At 41.6% G+C, this 18152-nt stretch overlaps 1 protein-coding gene across 4 annotated transcripts in view; it reads left to right on the top strand.

The window, feature by feature from the left end:
• The first annotated feature begins 375 nt into the window (after positions 1-375).
• Positions 376-18152, top strand: part of NCEH1 (neutral cholesterol ester hydrolase 1) — a 64108-nt gene continuing 46331 nt past the window's right edge. The window contains exon 1 of one of the 4 annotated variants that reach the window (XM_004315717.4): positions 376-642. In XM_004315717.4, the coding sequence (XP_004315765.3) occupies positions 505-642 (138 nt within the window). In that variant the 5' untranslated portion in view covers positions 376-504. The remainder of the gene's footprint in view (positions 643-18152) is intronic. The other 3 variants (XM_073803906.1, XM_073803908.1, XM_073803907.1) reach the window with 3 other exon arrangements.

Genomic DNA, 18152 nt, shown 5'->3' with positions numbered 1-18152 from the left:
TGTTACTTTCTCTTACCACATAACAGCTAGAATTTACATTCCATTGCAAATCTGGCTGAAGACAGTGGATTTTTATCACTATCATCTTGTTATCTTTCTCACATCGGACTCCATTTTGAGTCAGACTGGCCCACGTAGTTTGGACAGACAGAAACTCATCACACCGAAACTATTCCGGGCGTGTTTTCGTTTGGGAACCTTCAGGAGGGAGCCTTTGGTCACAAAGGTGCAATACACACCTGTGTCCTCCGGAGTGCGCTGTTCTGCGCCCAGCACAGCCCCAGAGCTTTCTCAGACCTGAAGCTTCTGCAACACTTTGCAAGGACACAGTGGAGGGGGCACGTCAGCGCTCCGACTTCCTCCTGACGCCGCCTCTGATTGGCTCCTGGACATGTAAGAAACCGGTGAATGAGCTGCTGGCCCTTGCAGAAACTTGCTTGAGGTCTTTGGTGGCATTATCCTTTCCTCCTCGTCAACCCGGCAGGCCAGCCGATCCGGGGGAGGATGAGGTCGTCGTGTGTCCTGCTTACCGCCCTGGTGGCGCTGGCCGCCTATTACATCTACATCCCCCTGCCAAGCTCCGTGTCCGACCCCTGGAAGCTGATGCTGCTGGACGCCACTTTCCGGAGCGCACAGCAAGTGGTGAGACGTAGCCCAGCGCCGATTCTCTCTCCCTTCTCTTAAGCAATGTTTAAAGAGGGAAACAGAATTTCCGGACCTTGTCCCACGAGAATACAAATTTTTCTAACGCAATGATGCGATCGCTTTTTAAGGTGGTTCAGACTGACATTTTCAGGGTGTCGCATTCTCCTCTTTGCTAGCAGAGGGTTAGGTCTATGTGTGTCTCTTCTTCTGTGTTGGTAATGGAGAAGGTGAAGTTCTTGAATAGAATTTGACGACTGTTTAATCCTTCGTCTTTCCTAAATGTCCCCCTCTTTCTTGGTTTGCAGCGCCAGAAACGGATCTTCCAGCCTTTTATAAACCACCCCTCCTCCATTTTTGTTCTCCTATAGAGGGCGGCAGAGAGTGAGTTAAATGTTTTAGGAAGGCTCTGGGAAAAACGGGTTCTGGTTCCTGGGAGTGCAGCCACCTTAAAAGCAGACTCGGGCGCGGGTGACCTCCCAATGTCCCCGACAGTGGAGCCCCCCATTCCCGGGGGCAGCAGGCTGGGCTCCTCCAAGTACTTGGGGAACAGCACAGATCTCGCATTTCATGGGTGGCACTCATCAGCTCAGCCAAGAAAAGAGGCCAGGAGACCTGGCTGGCTGGAGAGGCAGTGGCAGCCGGTCTGTGCATGATGCATTTCTCTCCGGCCTGCCCTGCAGAATTTAGTTTGTCTTTAACTGTCGCGGAGGTAACCTTTGCCTGAGCCAGGATACCCTGGCTTACCCTGGCAGGGTGACTGTTCTCTCTACTGTGTCACGGGTGTGTATTTCTTTAACCCCGTAGACAGGAAAATGTAACTTTCTGGTTTATTCTATGTAAGAGGCATTATTTTCAGTGCCAGACAATCTAAAATCTAAGCTACAATCTGTAGTCAAGGCTGAGCCCTATGACTGAACAGTATTTCTAAGCATCCTGCTCTATCTAAACTCCTAACCCTCCTCCAAAACCGAGTCTCCTCCCTTCCCCCAACCTTGAGCTTTAATCTCGGGTTATTTTGGTAAACTCCTTTCAAGAATGACAACTAGAGGGAAAAAAAAAAAACCCATGATTTTCCTAGAGGGTCGATGTTCCTTTTCCCTGTCCATTCTAATTGTGTGTAGGATTACATAGTCTCTGAAGCTTTGTCCTATCAAAAAGTGTCTTGGGCTTCCCTGGTGGCGCAGTGGTTGAGAGTCCGCCTGACGATGCAGGGGACGCGGGTTCGTGCCCCGGTCCGGGAAGATCCCACATGCCGCGGAGCGCCTGGGCCCGTGAGCCATGGCCGCTGAGCCTGCGCGTCCGGAGCCAGTGCTCTGCAACGGGAGAGGCCACAGCAGTGAGAGACCCGCGTACCGCAAAAAAAAAAAAAAAAAAAGAGTCCCTTAACTAGGGTATTGTAGCACATTCCTACGACTTTGCTTTTCTTGAATCCAGCACCGTTCTCCACCCCTAAGTCCCCTATTGTCTCTTAGGTATGATCCATTGAGGCTATAGAGCCTCTTCCTTCCCTCCTGCTTACTACAGTGTTGACGTGGTGCAAGAATTACCATTCCCTTCTCTAGCATTGGCTCCAAGAAAGGCAATTTTTGTACAGGAAGCCCCACAATCACTCTCTTCCTCCAGAAATTATGTAGCTGGGGAGTAAAACCCTTCAAAGATTCTCGGGTACAATGGTATTTACCTGGGTGGCTTAAATGACCCTCTACAATAAAAAGAATAATGACTAATAATAATAAGAAAAACAGGAAAAAAAAAAAAGTCAAACTACTATGGTGGCCACAGAAATTATTCTTCCTTTTCTGGTCACCAAGGAAATCTTCCCTATCATAAGTAATTTGGGAAAAGCCAGGTTTGGAAAAAAGCTTTTCTTCCCCAACGAAGCAGCCAACCCATTAAGGCCTTTGGATCATACAGTCCTCTGCAGAGTATGCTCTCAGCTGGTGTTTGGGAATGATAATGTTTGTAATGCCAGGTCACAGAGATAGATAAGGTAACAGAGTGTCCTTACTTGACACTGTGGCCGGAGGTGGGTTAGCACAGAAGTGGCTCTCATCACTTGTCTTCTGAATTGTAAAGTATCAGAAAGATCATTCAGACCACAAGGAAGCATATTCTACCCAGGAAAGCAATTTACCAATGTCACTTCAAATTGTCCTGGGGAAAAGGAAACATGGCTTGACACTTGGTAGTAAATAGAATATGACTGTTAAAGTTAAGAGTCCTGCTTCCCTGAATCCCACCTCAGCCAGGCCACTTGCTGGCTTGAGGCCAGCCCATTTACTAACCTTCTCTGACCCTCAGCTTTCCTTGTAAAATAGGGCTAATAGCTACTTTGTAAGAGTGCTATAATGTATTTAAATGGCTAGAACTGGTTGTAGTTATTCTTCTAAGAGTTGTCCCAAAGGGCCACTATGGGTTGTGGGGAAAATCTGTGGTACTGCCCAACTTTGTTGAAACAATAAAGCAAATGCAACCTGGAAGCAGTTTACCTCCTGGAATGAAACCTGGAATGCTGTCACTAAATTGCATGGCATAACATTTGTTACCCAAATCATTTTAGTCTGAGTTGATTAGCTTAACTACAAAGGCTATCAATACTTCAAAGATGAGGCTTGGCCTACTTCCTAACACAGCAGGCACCTGCCTAGCCTCAAGAAATGTGACTGCTCAGGACTTCCCTGGTGGTCCAGTGGTTAAGACTCTGCCCTTCCACTGCAGGGGCTGCAGGTTCGGTCCCTGGTCTGGGAACTAAGATGCCACGCGGCCAAGAAAGTGAATGCTACTCTTATCCTGTTGTCATTGGCAAATGATTCACCCCTAGCTGCCCCTTCTAATCTCCTTTATCTTCTGCAGATGAGTCAGATTATTGAGATTATGTTCCTTGTACTTTTTCTTCCTTGGCATCCTCCAGTATTACGTAAGAAGAAACTACTTAGGATCTTTCTTAAGTCATCTCAAACACAGATGCTACATTAGAGTCACCTAGGGAGACTTCAGAAATCCTAAAGCCCAAGTCACACAGTATACCAAATCTATTCAGAATCTTTGGGGGATGAGTCCCAGGCAGCAGTATTTTTAACAGTTCCCAAGGTGATTTCAACGTGCAGCAAAATTGAGAACCACTGCCCTGTAAGTTAAATAAATGCATTGCTGATGTAGATAATATATTTTTGTTAAACTGCTCGAGTTATATTTCACACATGTGGCTGGAAATGAGCCCCTTAACATTAGCATGGATTAGTTTATCAGATTTGTTGGTTGATACTTTGGCTCTAAGAGGCTAAGGGGATAAAATACTAGCTAGGCAACTTTCAGTGTTATAGCAAAGCCATTGTAAGACTTGAGCAGTGGAAAAGCACAAACAAAAATAGATCTGGAAAGGACAGTGGAGAGAGGTTTAGATGAAGATCGGGCAGCAGGAGACTAGAAGAACAAAAGGAGGGAGTTTGGGGGAGGTTCTGAAGACATTTCAAAATGCTGTGCAAGCAAAGATTTTTTTAAAAATTGTAATCCCAGTACAGGTAGAGATATTGAGAAGTATACACTGCTGGAGAAAATGTAAATTTTAACAACTGTTTTGAGGGCAGTTTGGCAATATCCATCAGAAACTGTAGAAGTATTTATTCTTTGACCCAGAAATCCCTCTGGATGAATTTATTTTAAGTAATTATGCATATAGTCAAAGCTGTAGCTATAAAGATAGAAACATTTCATAGGTGGTACAGAAATCTTTTTAAACTAGTCCAAAAGCACTGCCACTTATGAGAAATATGAGGGAGCGTTCAGCAACCTTTCTCTTCTTTTTTCTGCCGTTATTTAAAAGAATTTAAGAACATAAGAGATTAAGTAAATATGGTAAACCCATATTTTGGAAACTATGCAGTAAAAAAATTTAAGTTGTAAAAATAAAGTTTAATGGTCTACAAATGATTTGTACTGGGTGTTAAGTGGGAAAATGCTACAAAACAGCATATATGCTGTAATCCCATTTAAAATACCTATTTATCAAAACATACAGTTTTATATATCTATATATAGATGTATAGAAAGAGCTAAAGGATATAATTTAAAATGTAGTGTTTTTTTTCTGGGCCATAAGATTATATCTTCAGTTTTCCTATCTGTATAGTCTAGTTTTTCTACAATGAACATGGAATAAGAAATTAATTTAAAACTTTTTTGTAGGAGGTTTTCTACTTCTAAAGCAGAATTGATGTGCAATGCATAGCAATGTGATTAATATTTTAGTAATTGTTCTATGAAGAAAATAGATTTCTTTCTTTCTTTTTTTTTTTTTGGCTGTGCTGCATGGCTTGTGGGATCTTAGTTCCCTGACCAGAAACTGAACCCCGGCCAAGGCAATGAAAGCACCGAGTCCTAACCACTGGACTGCCAGGGAATTCCCAAAAATATTGGGGAAAAGTGCCTTTGGTTTTTAAGTAAAAATAAAAGACACATTTTTCATTTTCACCAAGAACTTTATTGAACAATGTATTCACTGTTTTGTTCCACTACTTTCTGTCATTTTCCAGGCAACTTCATAATTCCATCTTCCCAAAACTTTTTATCTTTTTTGAGCAAAGAACTGTTCCAGGTGCCTTTTACAGTCTTCCAGGGAATTTTCCATTAAGAGAATTTTGGGGCTTCCCTGGTGGGGCAGTGGTTAAAATCCGCCTGCCAATGCAGGGGACACAGGTTCGAGCCCTGGTCCGGGAAGATCCCACATGCTGCAGAGCAACTTAGCCCGTGAGCCACAGCTACTGAGCCTGTGTGCCACAACTACTGAAGCCCGAGCACCTAGAGCCCATGCTTCGCAACAAGAGAAGCCACCGCAATGAGAAGCCCACACACCACAACGAAGAATAGCCCCTGCTTGCCGCAACTAGAGAAAGCCTGCATGCAGCAACGAAGACCCAATGCAGCCAAAAATAAATAAATAAAAGATAAATTTATTTTAAAAAAAGAATTGTGTAAAGACCAAAAGAAATGAAAATCCGAAGGTATAATATCTGGTGAATATGGGGGATGAATCTGAACTTCCCAGCCAAGCTGTAACAGTTTTTGCCTGGTCATCAAAGAAACATACAGTCTTGCTTTATCCTGATGGAAGATTCTGCATTTTCTGTGGACTAATTCTGGATGCTTTTCGTCCAGCGCTGCTTTCAGTTGGTCTAATTGGGAGCAGTACTTGTTGGAATTAATTGTTTGGTTTTCTGGAAGGAGCTCATAATAGAGGACTCCCTTCCAATCCCACCATATACACAACATCACTTTCTTTGGATGAAGACCAGCCTTTGATGTGGTTGGTGGTGGTTCATTTCGCTTGCCCCACGATCTCTTCCATCCCACATTATTGTACAGTATCCACTTTTCATCGCCCATCACAATTTGTTTTAAAAATGAAACGTTTTCGTTAGGTTTAAGCAGAGAATTGCACGCAGAAATATGGTCAAGAAGGTTCTTTTTCACTTAACTTATGTGGAACCCAAACATTAAAGCAATTAACAAAACCAAGCTGGTGCAAATAATTTTCAGTGCTTGATTTGGATATTTTGAGTATGTCGGCTGTCTCCCATGTGGTATAACATTGATTGTTTTCAATTAATGTCTCGACTTGATTGTTACCGACTTCAACTGGTCTACCTAACCGTGAAGCATCATCCAGTGAGAAATCTCCACCACGAAACTTTGAAAACCACTTTTGACATGTTTGATCAGTCACAGCACCTTCTCCATACACTGCACAGATCTTTTTTTGTGTTTCAGTTGCATATTTACCTTTCTTGAAATAATAAAGCATAATATGCTGAAAGTGTAGCTTTTCTTCTTCCATCTTCAATATTAAAATGAAAATTCACCAATTTTGATAAGTTTTTTAAAAATGCACGCTGATATGACAGCTGTCACAATACAATCTAACAAAATTGTTTCGAGTGAAGTTAAAGACAACTTAGCGCTACTAGAGCCATCTTATGGAAAAACTGAACGAAAGAACCTTTTGGCCAACCCTATATATACATTGCTTTTAAAAACACATCCTGGATCCTTTGACAGCTATCACGATAGCAGGCTTCACGCTCAGTCACTTGGATGTAACACAGATTGAAAGCTTACTGTTTGAGTCTGACCTACAAGAAATTGCAGTCTAGTACGATGAGAAGCCATGTTAATATACAGCTATTAAAAAGGCAAGGGACTTCCCTAGTAGTCCAGTGGTTAAGAGCCCACCTTCCAATGCAGGGGACTCGGGTTTGATCCCTGGTTGGGGATCTAAGATCCCACATGCTGTGGGGCAACTAAGCTCGTGTGCTGCAACTACTGAGCCCACCCCTCAACTAGAGAGCCTGTGTGCCACAAACTACAGAGCCCATGCGCTCTGGAGCCCTTGCACCACAACTAGAGAGAAGTCTGCGTGCTGCAACGAAAGATCCTGCGTGTTGCAATGAAGATCCCGTGAACCGCAACTAAGACTCAACACAACCAAAATAAATAAATAAATAAAATAAAATGTAAAAAAAGCAAGAGCTGACAAGTTTTTCAGAAGCTCATAGGAGGGAGTGGTTATGTACAGTTCAGAGGGGTGATAAAGATGGTGACTAAAGGTAATAATGGTATCTCAAAAGAATTCAGAGCCAGAGTGTGGCTTGTCTTACCTCGATCATTTCCTATCTTTCTAGTTCTTACCCTACGTATCTTTTTGATGACATAATATAAAAGAGAGATTATTGAACCTGGTGTTTCTGCTGACTTTATTTATTTCTTATAAATGGCAGTGCTTTTGGACTAGTTGAGCAAGGTTTTTCATCCCGTAAAATATCTCCAAACTTGTTGAAATCTAATGTGACCTCACCTGAATTCTCTGTGCATGTGCCTTTGGACTGTGTGGGTATGGTTTAAATGACAGCTCAGCTGGATGCCATGCAGAATTCCAACTTGGTAACCTTTTTCATAACCATTCATGAACTGGAATGTTTACTACTGTCACGTAAATTTAACTTTAAATTAGAGATTTCACTAAGCACAATTTTTAGCTGATTTAATGGGATTTTCTTTAAACACCTGGCAGCAGAATGGCTTTAAGAATAGCTTAAGGGCACAGTATTTAATCAGCATTAGTTCTGACAGGTGCTCAATGTGAGTTGGTCTCGGTAGACAGTACCTGCCAGTGAATCCAATCAAATATCAAGGTCAGATTGAATCAGCTACAAGTGTGTAAGACAATACCTAATTTATAATTCTCCTTTTTATTTTTCCCAGAACTCTACAAATATGGCCCTGAGCACAGAAATGCCATCATTATTACTTTATTTTAATGGGACATCCTATTTCTAACATGTGGCTTGAGCTTGATATGAAAACATTTCTCTGAGGTGTGAAAGTGTAATAATTGTTCTTAAACATTCTATTAATGTACAGTTACTTCTTTTAAATTAGTGAGCATATTTTTACTTTTACTGCCAAGTGAAACTATATGGGAACTATCACTTATTTTCTTCTTCATTTATATTTATAAAGAATTAAGACATATAATTAAATTTCCAAGTGGCAAACCTAGCTATATTCCCTACCTAATCTGTCTTATTATGAAATTTTAACAATCTATCTTTCAGTGTTTCCAAAATGAAATTTAAATCCTACTTTAATATCCTATCCTTAACAAAATTAAAATTCAGAAGTCATCATTAATTCAATGAATATTAACTGAACCCTAATGCTAGGAGTTGGAGAAACAGAATAAGACACACACCTAATCTGGAGAAGTTTACAGTCTAGTGACGGGAGACAAACCTACTGACAGTTACAGATTGTGCACTTGACTGATAGAGGAAGAGTTATGATGGAGGCATTTGGGGGTTGCTATAGGAGCCTTAAAAAGGACAGCTAATGTTAACCTGGGCATTAGGAACAGATGTCTCCCTTTCACATTGATTTCTACTGTGAATTATCAAGGTTGAGCATTTATGGTAAAAATAACATCTATTAAGGATATAACTCAGCATTTACTCTGTGCCGGATACTGTGCTATGTGCTTTACATGCAATTCATTTAATCCATGCTATAATTCTATGAGATGGATGTTCTTATTTTCCTTATCTTACAAGGGAGGAAACTGAACTGTAAAGAAAAGTAACTTGCTCATGATAACAAAGCTTTAAGAGGTGGAGTCACGATATAACTGAAGCCTGTCTTACTGTGAGTTCAAGAGTTCAACCATTGTTGACTTTCCGTAAGAGCTAGCTGAGTGGAAGAGTTGGGGAAGAGAAGAGGGAGAGAAAGGAGAGTGAAAAAGGCATTCCAGCCAAAGCGATTGTTCCAATGGGAGAGGATGGTACAAGCTAAGTCTCTAAAAGTGGTTCAGAGTGGCTGGAGCATAAAACTCCGAAGTCAGAGAGATAAGGTAGGAAGGAAGCACAGGCCAGGTAATGAAGGGCTCTGTGGGCCAAGAAAGGAGCCACTGAAAAAGATTTTTAGTAGGGAAATCACATGCTCAGATCTGTGTTTGAGAACAGTCTTTCTCAGTGGCAGTATAGACACTAGAGTTTAAGAAACCAAATGAGGGCAAAAGACCACTTGGAAGCAATTATCCAGGTAAGAGGGGAGGACATGAACTAATAAAATGGGACTGGTTTGGAGTGAGGCTGACCAGAGTTGCTGATGGAGGGGGCGTGGGAGGCTAATATGGAGTGAAGGAGAGAAAGGAGTCAAAGATGACTCTTGGGACAGACTCTGGAGTAACTGGGTGAATGGTGATGATGACCCTGATTAGGAAAAGGAGCATATCTGAGGGTGAAGGTAATAGAGTTTGGCACCTTGCTTTGAAGTGTCCATGGGACTGGTTTAAGGATAGCTGTTCATAAATAGTTTGCATATACAAGACCAGAGCTTGGGAGTGAGAGGGAGAGAGACAGCTGGGCTCGAGACATGGATTTGGCAGAGGTCAGTGAAGGGGTGGTGGTGGGAGTGGTGGGAATGAATGTGTGTGGGGTGAGAGGAGGATTGGTGATCCTACCAAGGAAACCCTAGAGGCTCACCAGTAAGAGGAGGAGGGGGCTAACCCTAGTAGAAATGAGACCCTAAAGAACATAATTGGGCTTCCCTGGTGGCGCAGTGGTTGGGAGTCTGCCTGCCGATGCAGGGGACACGGGTTCGTGCCCCGGTCCGGGAAGATCCCACATGCTGCGGGGCGGCTGGGCCCGTGAGCCATGGCCACTGAGCCTGCGCGTCTGGAGCCTGTGCTTCGCAACGGGAGAGGCCACAGCAGGGAGAGGCCCACGTACTGCAAAAACAAAAAAACAACAACAAAAAAACCGCATAATTTTTTATTATACCTTATATGTATATAGCACTCCAGGTTTTACAAAGGGTTTCCCTTACATTATCTCATTTTATTTTTACAGTGAATAACTGGCTGGCATTAGTTATTTCCATTTGTCAAGTGAGGAAACAGGTTCAGGAAGGGTCGATGATATCCCCAAGGTCACATGATTAGTTATAGTGGCAAAACAGAACTAGAATAAAAATTCCTAGACTCTTAATTTCACGTTCTCACTGCTGGGCCTGGGTGACCTGAAAACAAAGTCCTCCATGATGGATTTGCCCATTTTTGTCCCTGGTGCTTGCTCTCTGACAGGCCCCTCATGGCTGTGGCCATGCACTTGGGAACGCTCATGATAACTTTATCACAGCTACACTGTATCTTGACTATTTTTTGAGCTCCTACCATTAAATTAATCTACACTGGTGTTTCCCAGTCTTTTTTCATGTCAGAGACTTGATGACTTTTGTATGCCAGGAAAAAGTGGAGGAAATACCAGGGGAATCTATAAGGGCTTGAATGACAGAATTCACAAGATTCAGAAATAAAATTATACAAATGGCTCTCAAAGAGAATACCAACTCTGATAAATTTTGAATAGTTATAAAAAATGGTTTTAAGTTTTTACCTCTGTAAAACACCTAACCATCAATCTCTTATAGCCCATCTGTAACCCGTTAGCAGCCTACCTGTTGGGAAGCTCTCTTCCTTACAGTTTGTAACTATTTAAATACACGTTTATTATTACTGCTATTAAACACAAAGATATAGTCCCCGAGTTACATATACCTAGGTAGCCACAAAATTTATTGTCCAAACCATGACATTTTTGAGAGTGATAGGGGCTGCTCTTAGTAATCTTGCCAAGACAACCGTCTTAAACCAGAACTATTCCCAGACAAATCTGGACATATGCTCAGCCTGCATTTATGTGACTTGCATTGATCAGCATAATCAACGCAAAGTTATGGAGTGATTCCTGTGCTCCCTGTTCTGCCCAGATTTGACTGTTAACCCTCCAGGGAACCAGCTCCCATCTATCACCCCCAGGTGGAATTCCTGTTCCCTAGGATAATGGCCAAATAAAAGTACTAAGTTCCTTAGCTGGCACTTAGGGTCTGCTCCAACCTGGTACCACGCTGCTGAATCTAGCCTCACAGTGTTCCCATGATAATCCTGACAGTTTTCCTCCTGTTGTCACCTCTGCCTCACATGCCCTCCCACCCTCTTACTTTAGCCAACATCCCACGTGTCTTTCAACACCTACTCAAAAATCATTTCTTTTGGAAACTTCCTCTTTTTCCCCAGTCAACCCTAATTTGTCTCTCCATTATACTCTCTTAGCATTTCATTTTTCTTTTATGGCCCTTGTATGTTTCTTTCCTAATGTTGATATTTCTTTATGTACAAGCTCCCCACCAAATCATAAGCTTTCTCACCTATCATAGACATAACTTTTCTCTTACTATTTTAGGGCTTTTGTTTTTTGGGTTTTTGAGAGGGGAGGCTTGAAGATCATTCATGATAGAGGAAATAGGAATTCATAGTTCTGCTTTCTTTCAATCCTCTGTGTTACTCCATTTGCCCCAAAGGGCAGACCTGGTGCTTTCTTGTGCTTCTGACTCTGAATTTATCCCCAAATGGCTTTTTGTTGTCCTTTGCAACTTTTTTTTTTTTTGCGAGGCTTGCTGTTTTCTGGGTTTCTAACTTCCTCGTAATGTTTTTGTAGATTTATGGTTGTTTTTGAATTTGTAATGAATCATGTGTTTCTAGCTAAACATTAGTTATCATTACAGGCCATCTCCTTAAAAGATCACTAGCAAATTCCCACATTCATTTGGTATCATTCTACTTTTCTCTTTTCCTCCAGAATGGATAATTGATGAATGCCCCCTGAGAAATTAATTTGACTAACACTCTTCTGTGCTTCCTGTATCATAATATTTTCTCTGCCCTAGGTACCTTTTCCTTGACCATTCTAAAGTCTACTTTTCTAAAATGCAAGCTGTTTATTTCACTATTCCTACTTTATGCCATTTTGTGGCATAGTTCTTCCCTGTTAGAAGCAAGTCCAGAGCAGCAATAATCCCTGCTTCCTTGACTTTCTTAGCAAGACAAATCAATTTTGCTTTTAAAAGATGATCTGCTTTTAATAGAATAAGATTACTGGCAGATATCTGCATAATAATGGATCCATTTATTGAATAATAAACACAGCCACCTTGTGAAATAGCAGTTAATGCCCTCACTTAACGAGAAGGGAAACAGAAGCTCAGTAAGGTTGGGTAACTGGTTCACAAACACATGACTGCCTGGGAGGCTGGCCGTGAACCAGGCCTGCTGGACTCCACAGCCCTTTCAACTGTATTCCACAGCTTCCTGTTATGACTGTTCAGTCTCCCTTCCTCTCCTTGTCACTTGCCCACTCCATTCTAAAATCTTTTGTGTAATCCACATTGAACAAGCATCACGAAGGCAAGGAGTGTGTTATGTAATACTTACAAATTTTAGTCCTGGAGGGTTTTAATATATGTTACACATTGAAAAGTGTTCCATGATTAAATAAGACTAGGAAATGCTAAGTTAAAGAAATCAGGATTTCTTTTTTAACTGTGAAACATTTCAGAATTCCTACCATACTAACATGTATTTTGAATTTTAAAGACAGAATATTTAGTGAGTCCCATATTTAATTGACTATAGATCCTTATTTGAACCTCATGATACTCATGGTATATTTGCTAAATTTGGGGGTCCAGTTTCATAGTGTTTAAGAGCATGGATTTTGGGGTTAAGAAGACCTGTGCTCAAATCCAGGCTTGAGCTATACTAGCTGTGTGACCTTGAAGAGTTTATTTAACCTATGCGTGTTTCCTGATCTAGTAAGTGGTCATGATACTTAGCCCATAAAGTTATGGTGAAGATTGCATGTGATAATGTGTACAGAGCTTTATCGTTTGTCATCATCATCACACAGTAGTTAATACGTAAAACATTTGGAACAGTACCTGTCACATAAGAAATATATTTGGTCCAAGTCTGATTTTTGGCAATTGTCTACAGTATACTCCAATAGTAATATGCAGTTTTTTTACTTTTAACTTTCACCATCATTCTTGCTCTCAGGTTTGTGGATTTCTATACAGCTGTAGATCTTTTGCACCTGGACTGCTGTTGGCTACGGCTACTGGGCTTAAATCGTGACTTTAGCACTTACTAGTCGTGAGACTAATTGGGCAAGTTACTTAAACTCTCTAAGCTTTAGTTTCCTTATCTATAAAAGTGGGATAATGACAGTGCCTCCCTCAAGGCTTGTTATGTGGATTAAATGTGATTGTGTATATAAAATTCTTAGCACAGTGACTGGTATACAGCAAGAACTAAAAACCTCTTCCTGCAGTTAAAATTTTGGAGTCCATGGGCTTAGTTTGCTGATGTTCTAACTGGATATATGAGTCATCGTCATCATAGCTAACTCATACGGTCTAACCATTTCACATATATATTAATTCAATCTTTATAACAGCCCTGTGAGGTAAGTACTATTATTCCTATATTAGAAATGAAGAAACTGAGGCACAAAGGGGTTAAGTAACTTGCCCAGATCATACTCCCGGAGCCAGAACGCTAATTCAAGCAGTCTGGCTTTGAAGTTAGTGCTCTAAAAGCTGAAGAAATTGAATGTCTTTTAGACTGTCATTGTCTTATGTCAAAGATCTTCATCAGACTCTGCCAAGGTATCAATTCATTTTAGAATAATATGTGTCACCTGAAAAGAGTTCTTTAGACTTTAGGTACCTAAGGTACAGTTGGTGACATGACTTTTTGTTATATAAATTAAAGTGCTTTACTTGAATTCTGCCCTGATGGTGAGCTGTGTGCCACAATGTGAAGGTAGTAAAGAAGCACTTTACTTAAGGGTTGATGCTGTCCTAAACAAAGGGCTTTGGATTTGCTCAAATGATTGCCATCTGTTGGGCCCAGAGATCTGGCCTATAACCTTAGGAAATATGACATTGACCTCTAAAGATACTAAAGGCAGGTGTCTTCAGCTGACCGCCATAATAGAAGAAATTCACATGGCCTCTATCACCTGTTCAATTGAGCAATCATTAATTGCTGGGCACTGAGGTTATAGCAATTCACAAAACAAGTAGCACTTGGCCTTCCTAGAGCTACAACACTGAGCCAAAAATATGTGGCAAATAATTATATAATGGAAAATCCAGGAAATATGGCGAAATTTGTTGGCAGGTCACTGGTAACTGAAATCCCCTAAAGACATGAAAGTCCCCTAAGGAAACAGTGTTGAATAAGAGAATAGTTTTAGAGTTGAGGAGAAGAGGCGGAGCCAGCAGAGGAGATAGAGCAATCAGAGAACAAAGGAAAACTGGGGAAATAAGAGTGTCAAACAGGGCTTCCCTGGTGGCGCAGTGGTTGAGAAGCTGCCTGCTAATGCAAGGGGACACGGGTTCGAGCCCTGGTCTGGGAGGATCCCACATGCCGCGGAGCAACTAGGCCTGTGAGCCACAACTACTGAGCCTGCGTGTCTGGAGCTTGTGCTCTGCAACAAGAGAGGCCGTGATAGTGGGAGGCCCGCGCACCATGATGAAGAGTGGCCCCCACTTGCCACAACTAGAGAAAGCCCGCTCACAGAAACGAAGACCCAACACAGCAAAAATAAATAAATTAATTAATAAACTCCTACCCCCAACATCTTCTTAAAGAAAAAAAAAAGAGTGTCAAAGAAACCAAAAACCACCGAAGAGCTCCACTAGGAGGGGTGGTCATCTGTGTCGAATTCTCCTGAGAAATGAGGAATCTGAAGATGGAATCAAGCCCATCAGCTCTGCATCCTGACCTCTCAGTGGATGAGCCACAAAATGTGCTTCCAGGCAACAGTGGCTTTTACGTTTCAGTGTCTCAACCTGTAGCCTCTTCATTGGAATGGTTTCAAGGATGTCTGTCAAAACTAATGTTTGACTTTGGCAATGTTGTTATTGAGCTATCACTTATGACAGGAGATAGCCAGAATATCCTTTATAACTTGCGATTAAAAAACCTGAGATGAGGGCTTCCCTGGTGGCGCAGTGGTTGAGAGTCCGCCTGCCGATGCAGGGGACACGGGTTCGTGCCCCAGTCCGGGAAGATCCCACATGCCGCGGAGTGGCTAGGCCCGTGAGCCATGGCCACGGGGCCTGTGCTGCGCAACGGGAGAGGCAACAGCAGTGAGAGGCCCGCGTACCACAAAAAAAAAAAACAAAAAAACAAAAAAAAAAAACCTGAGATGGAAGTTACCGATGGATATTACTGAGGTACTAAATAGGTTTATCTATAAATATATATGATAATTACATAACTACTTAGTACATTAAAGAAGTAAATATATATTTAAAAATAAAAATGTATATTTAAAAAATAAAAAACAAGGGGAAAGAAAAAGTCAGAAACACCCCTTCCCCAAATAACTATGTCTAAATTTGTGTTGGTTGGTTCATCTATGTGGAAACATATTTTAAAATCTAGGCTCTTACAGGCTAAGTAGCTTTTCCTGTCTGCTTCCCAATGAGGTTCACATCAGATGAATATTAAACTTGCTTCCTTGCAGGTTGATGCCTATTAATCCTATAGTTAGCAGTGTACCATTTAAATGCATGTGCTATACTTTTGTCAAGGATAGTGGGCCAGTATTTTACAGGACGCACAGTGTGCCAGATTCAGGGCTTACTGGCCCCCTACTGACCCAAACCAATAACTTCTCAGCCTTATTGCCTCACATAGCTAATCCAAATGGCACCGTCCTGCAACTTAAATGAAGATATATCTTGGATGAAAAGAAGAACATTGTTATTGGTTATGTCTACAGAAGGAACCTGTTTGGAAGTGATTTTCAGTTACTCTAAAAACAGTAACATGATTTCCTGACTCCATAAAAGCGTATTTTGGGGCAAATCATAGAATTTAAACTGCTTAAAAAGTTGGACTTTTATTTAGGTGTTGTCAGTGGTTAAATGTCTTCTGCTCTTATCTCCCCCACCCTCCTTTTTTGTTTTTGTTTTGTTTCATTTCCATTTTCAGATTTCAGAGAGTGGCAAGCAACCATGGGTAGCATTTTTTAAGTTCTATACACCTGTGATCCTTAAAGTTGCTGTACTACAGATTGGTTCCTGTGGTTTTTAGTGCATGTGGGAGAGCCAGGTTTCCTTAGGGTCTTTTTGTAATTATTGAGATTATGCTTAATGTATAGTGTTATGCTGTTTCACCTCTTTCTCTTTCTGTTCATGGAGGAAAATGGTGCATTGTTCATTCTCTAAAGTGCTGATATACTTTCAGCAATTTATTGAAAGGTGTCAGACCCCGCAGAGACATTGAGGTGCTCACACTCTATTGTGTTTGGAAAAGCCAAGGAGACACTTCCAACAAAACCTACTAAGTGCTGTGGTTCATGGTACATAGTGGGTGCTGTGGGAACCCAGCAGAAGAAGCTTCTGTGTGTCTGGGGAACTCAGGCAGAGGATCCCAGAGGAAGTGCTGGCTCAGCTGAGTCTGGAAGGATGAGAAGAAAGACATCACACAGGTGTAGAAGGAAGGGCATTGCAGGAAGAGAACAGCAGGTGCATATCCCTGGGGTGGGACAGCATGACACATACAGGGAGTTATTTCTATTGCATTTCTGAAAGGTATAAAATGTTTGAAGGAGATCTTTGCATAACTGGGCCATGGGTGGAACTAGTCTCAGTCTTGTGTTGTTAAGCTTAATACATTTCACTGTTTTAATTATGGTAACTTTAAGTAAGCTAATATGATTATGAAAACACACAACCAATATATGATTCTTCAAGAATAAGAACTACTTGGTGAAATAAGCTTTAATCTACTTATTAAAAATATTCTCTGTTATAAACCAGTAGAATAGCATTAAATTCTGGTGCCCAAATACAGTTTTTAAAAATTAATTTATTTTTGGTTGTGTTGGGTCTTTGTTGCTGTGCACGAGCTTTCTTTAGTTGCAGCGAGCGGGGGCCACTCTTAGTTGCGGTCCGAGGGCTTCTCATTGTGGTGGCTTCTCTTGTTGCAGAGCAAGGGTTCTAGGTGCGTGGGCTTCAGTAGTTGTGGCACTTGGGCTCAGTAGTTGTGGCTTGTGGGCTCTAGAGCTCAGGCTCAGTAGTTGTGGCGCACGGGCTTAGTTGCTCTGTGGCATGTGGGATCTTCCCAGGCCAGGGCTCGAACCCGTGTCCCTTGGATTGGCAGGCAGATTCTTAACCACTGTGCCATCAGGGAGCCCCCAAATACATAATTTGATTGGAAATAAATTATCTTTCTACTGTGGTTTGGTTTTAGTAGCTTTTTGTCTTAGACTGACTTAACAAAATTATTTTTCTTGTTGTGTTTCTACTGTGCTGCTTCAGAAGGTCTTTCTTTGTTTAAAGTTTGAAACAGACACTGCAGCTGTTGGCAGCTGTGGTGCCTTAATTGAGACAAAAACTTCTTGCGTGTTCATCAGAGGAGTTAGGTGTCTGGTTAGAGACCTCTTGTTTTAACCACCCAGTCTAGTTTCTGTCTCACCCCTATTTTCCTCTCTCACTCTACCCTGACTTTTCCCTCCATGGAACATACCGCTATTGGTGATTGTTTCTTTAATTACTCCTAAGTAATTTGTCTCTCTAAGTAATCCTGTCTCCCCTGCTGGGTTGGAAGCTCTGTGAGGGGAAGGAGCAGGTCTGTGGGCTTCGCTGCTCCTAAAAGTACCTGGCAGAAAGTAAATGCTCGCATAATTGCGGAGTGAATCGATGATGAGTGATTCAACATCCCTGGACAGCTTCCACAATAACGAGAGTTGGTGATAACAACCTGCCAGGAAGCTTTCCCTGTACATCCTACTTCTCAAATAAAGCATCATCATCAGTAGGACCAAACAGCAAAACGTATTTGCTTTTACCCTGGATTCCTGTTTCCTTTCCTTGAAGAGCCCAAGTAGGAAATGATAAGGGGTAAGCTGCCTGCTTTTTCTCAGAAAGCAGGAACTTAGAAGCAACAGTGAAAGAAAGCATAGTCAACAATATAAGCCATTCATTCAGCAATTATACTGAGCACTAACTATGTACCAGGCAGTGTGATGGACCAAGCAGAACAAAGGTGAAGGAGATAGCTCTAGAAATTCATAATGACAATACAGCAAGTATCAAAAATA

The sequence above is a fragment of the Tursiops truncatus genome, chromosome 4 (assembly GCF_011762595.2).
Source record: "Tursiops truncatus isolate mTurTru1 chromosome 4, mTurTru1.mat.Y, whole genome shotgun sequence".
Lineage (NCBI taxonomy): Eukaryota > Metazoa > Chordata > Mammalia > Artiodactyla > Delphinidae > Tursiops > Tursiops truncatus.
The sequence above is the reverse complement of the archived record's forward strand: the minus strand, read 5'-3'. Positions and strand labels throughout refer to the sequence as shown.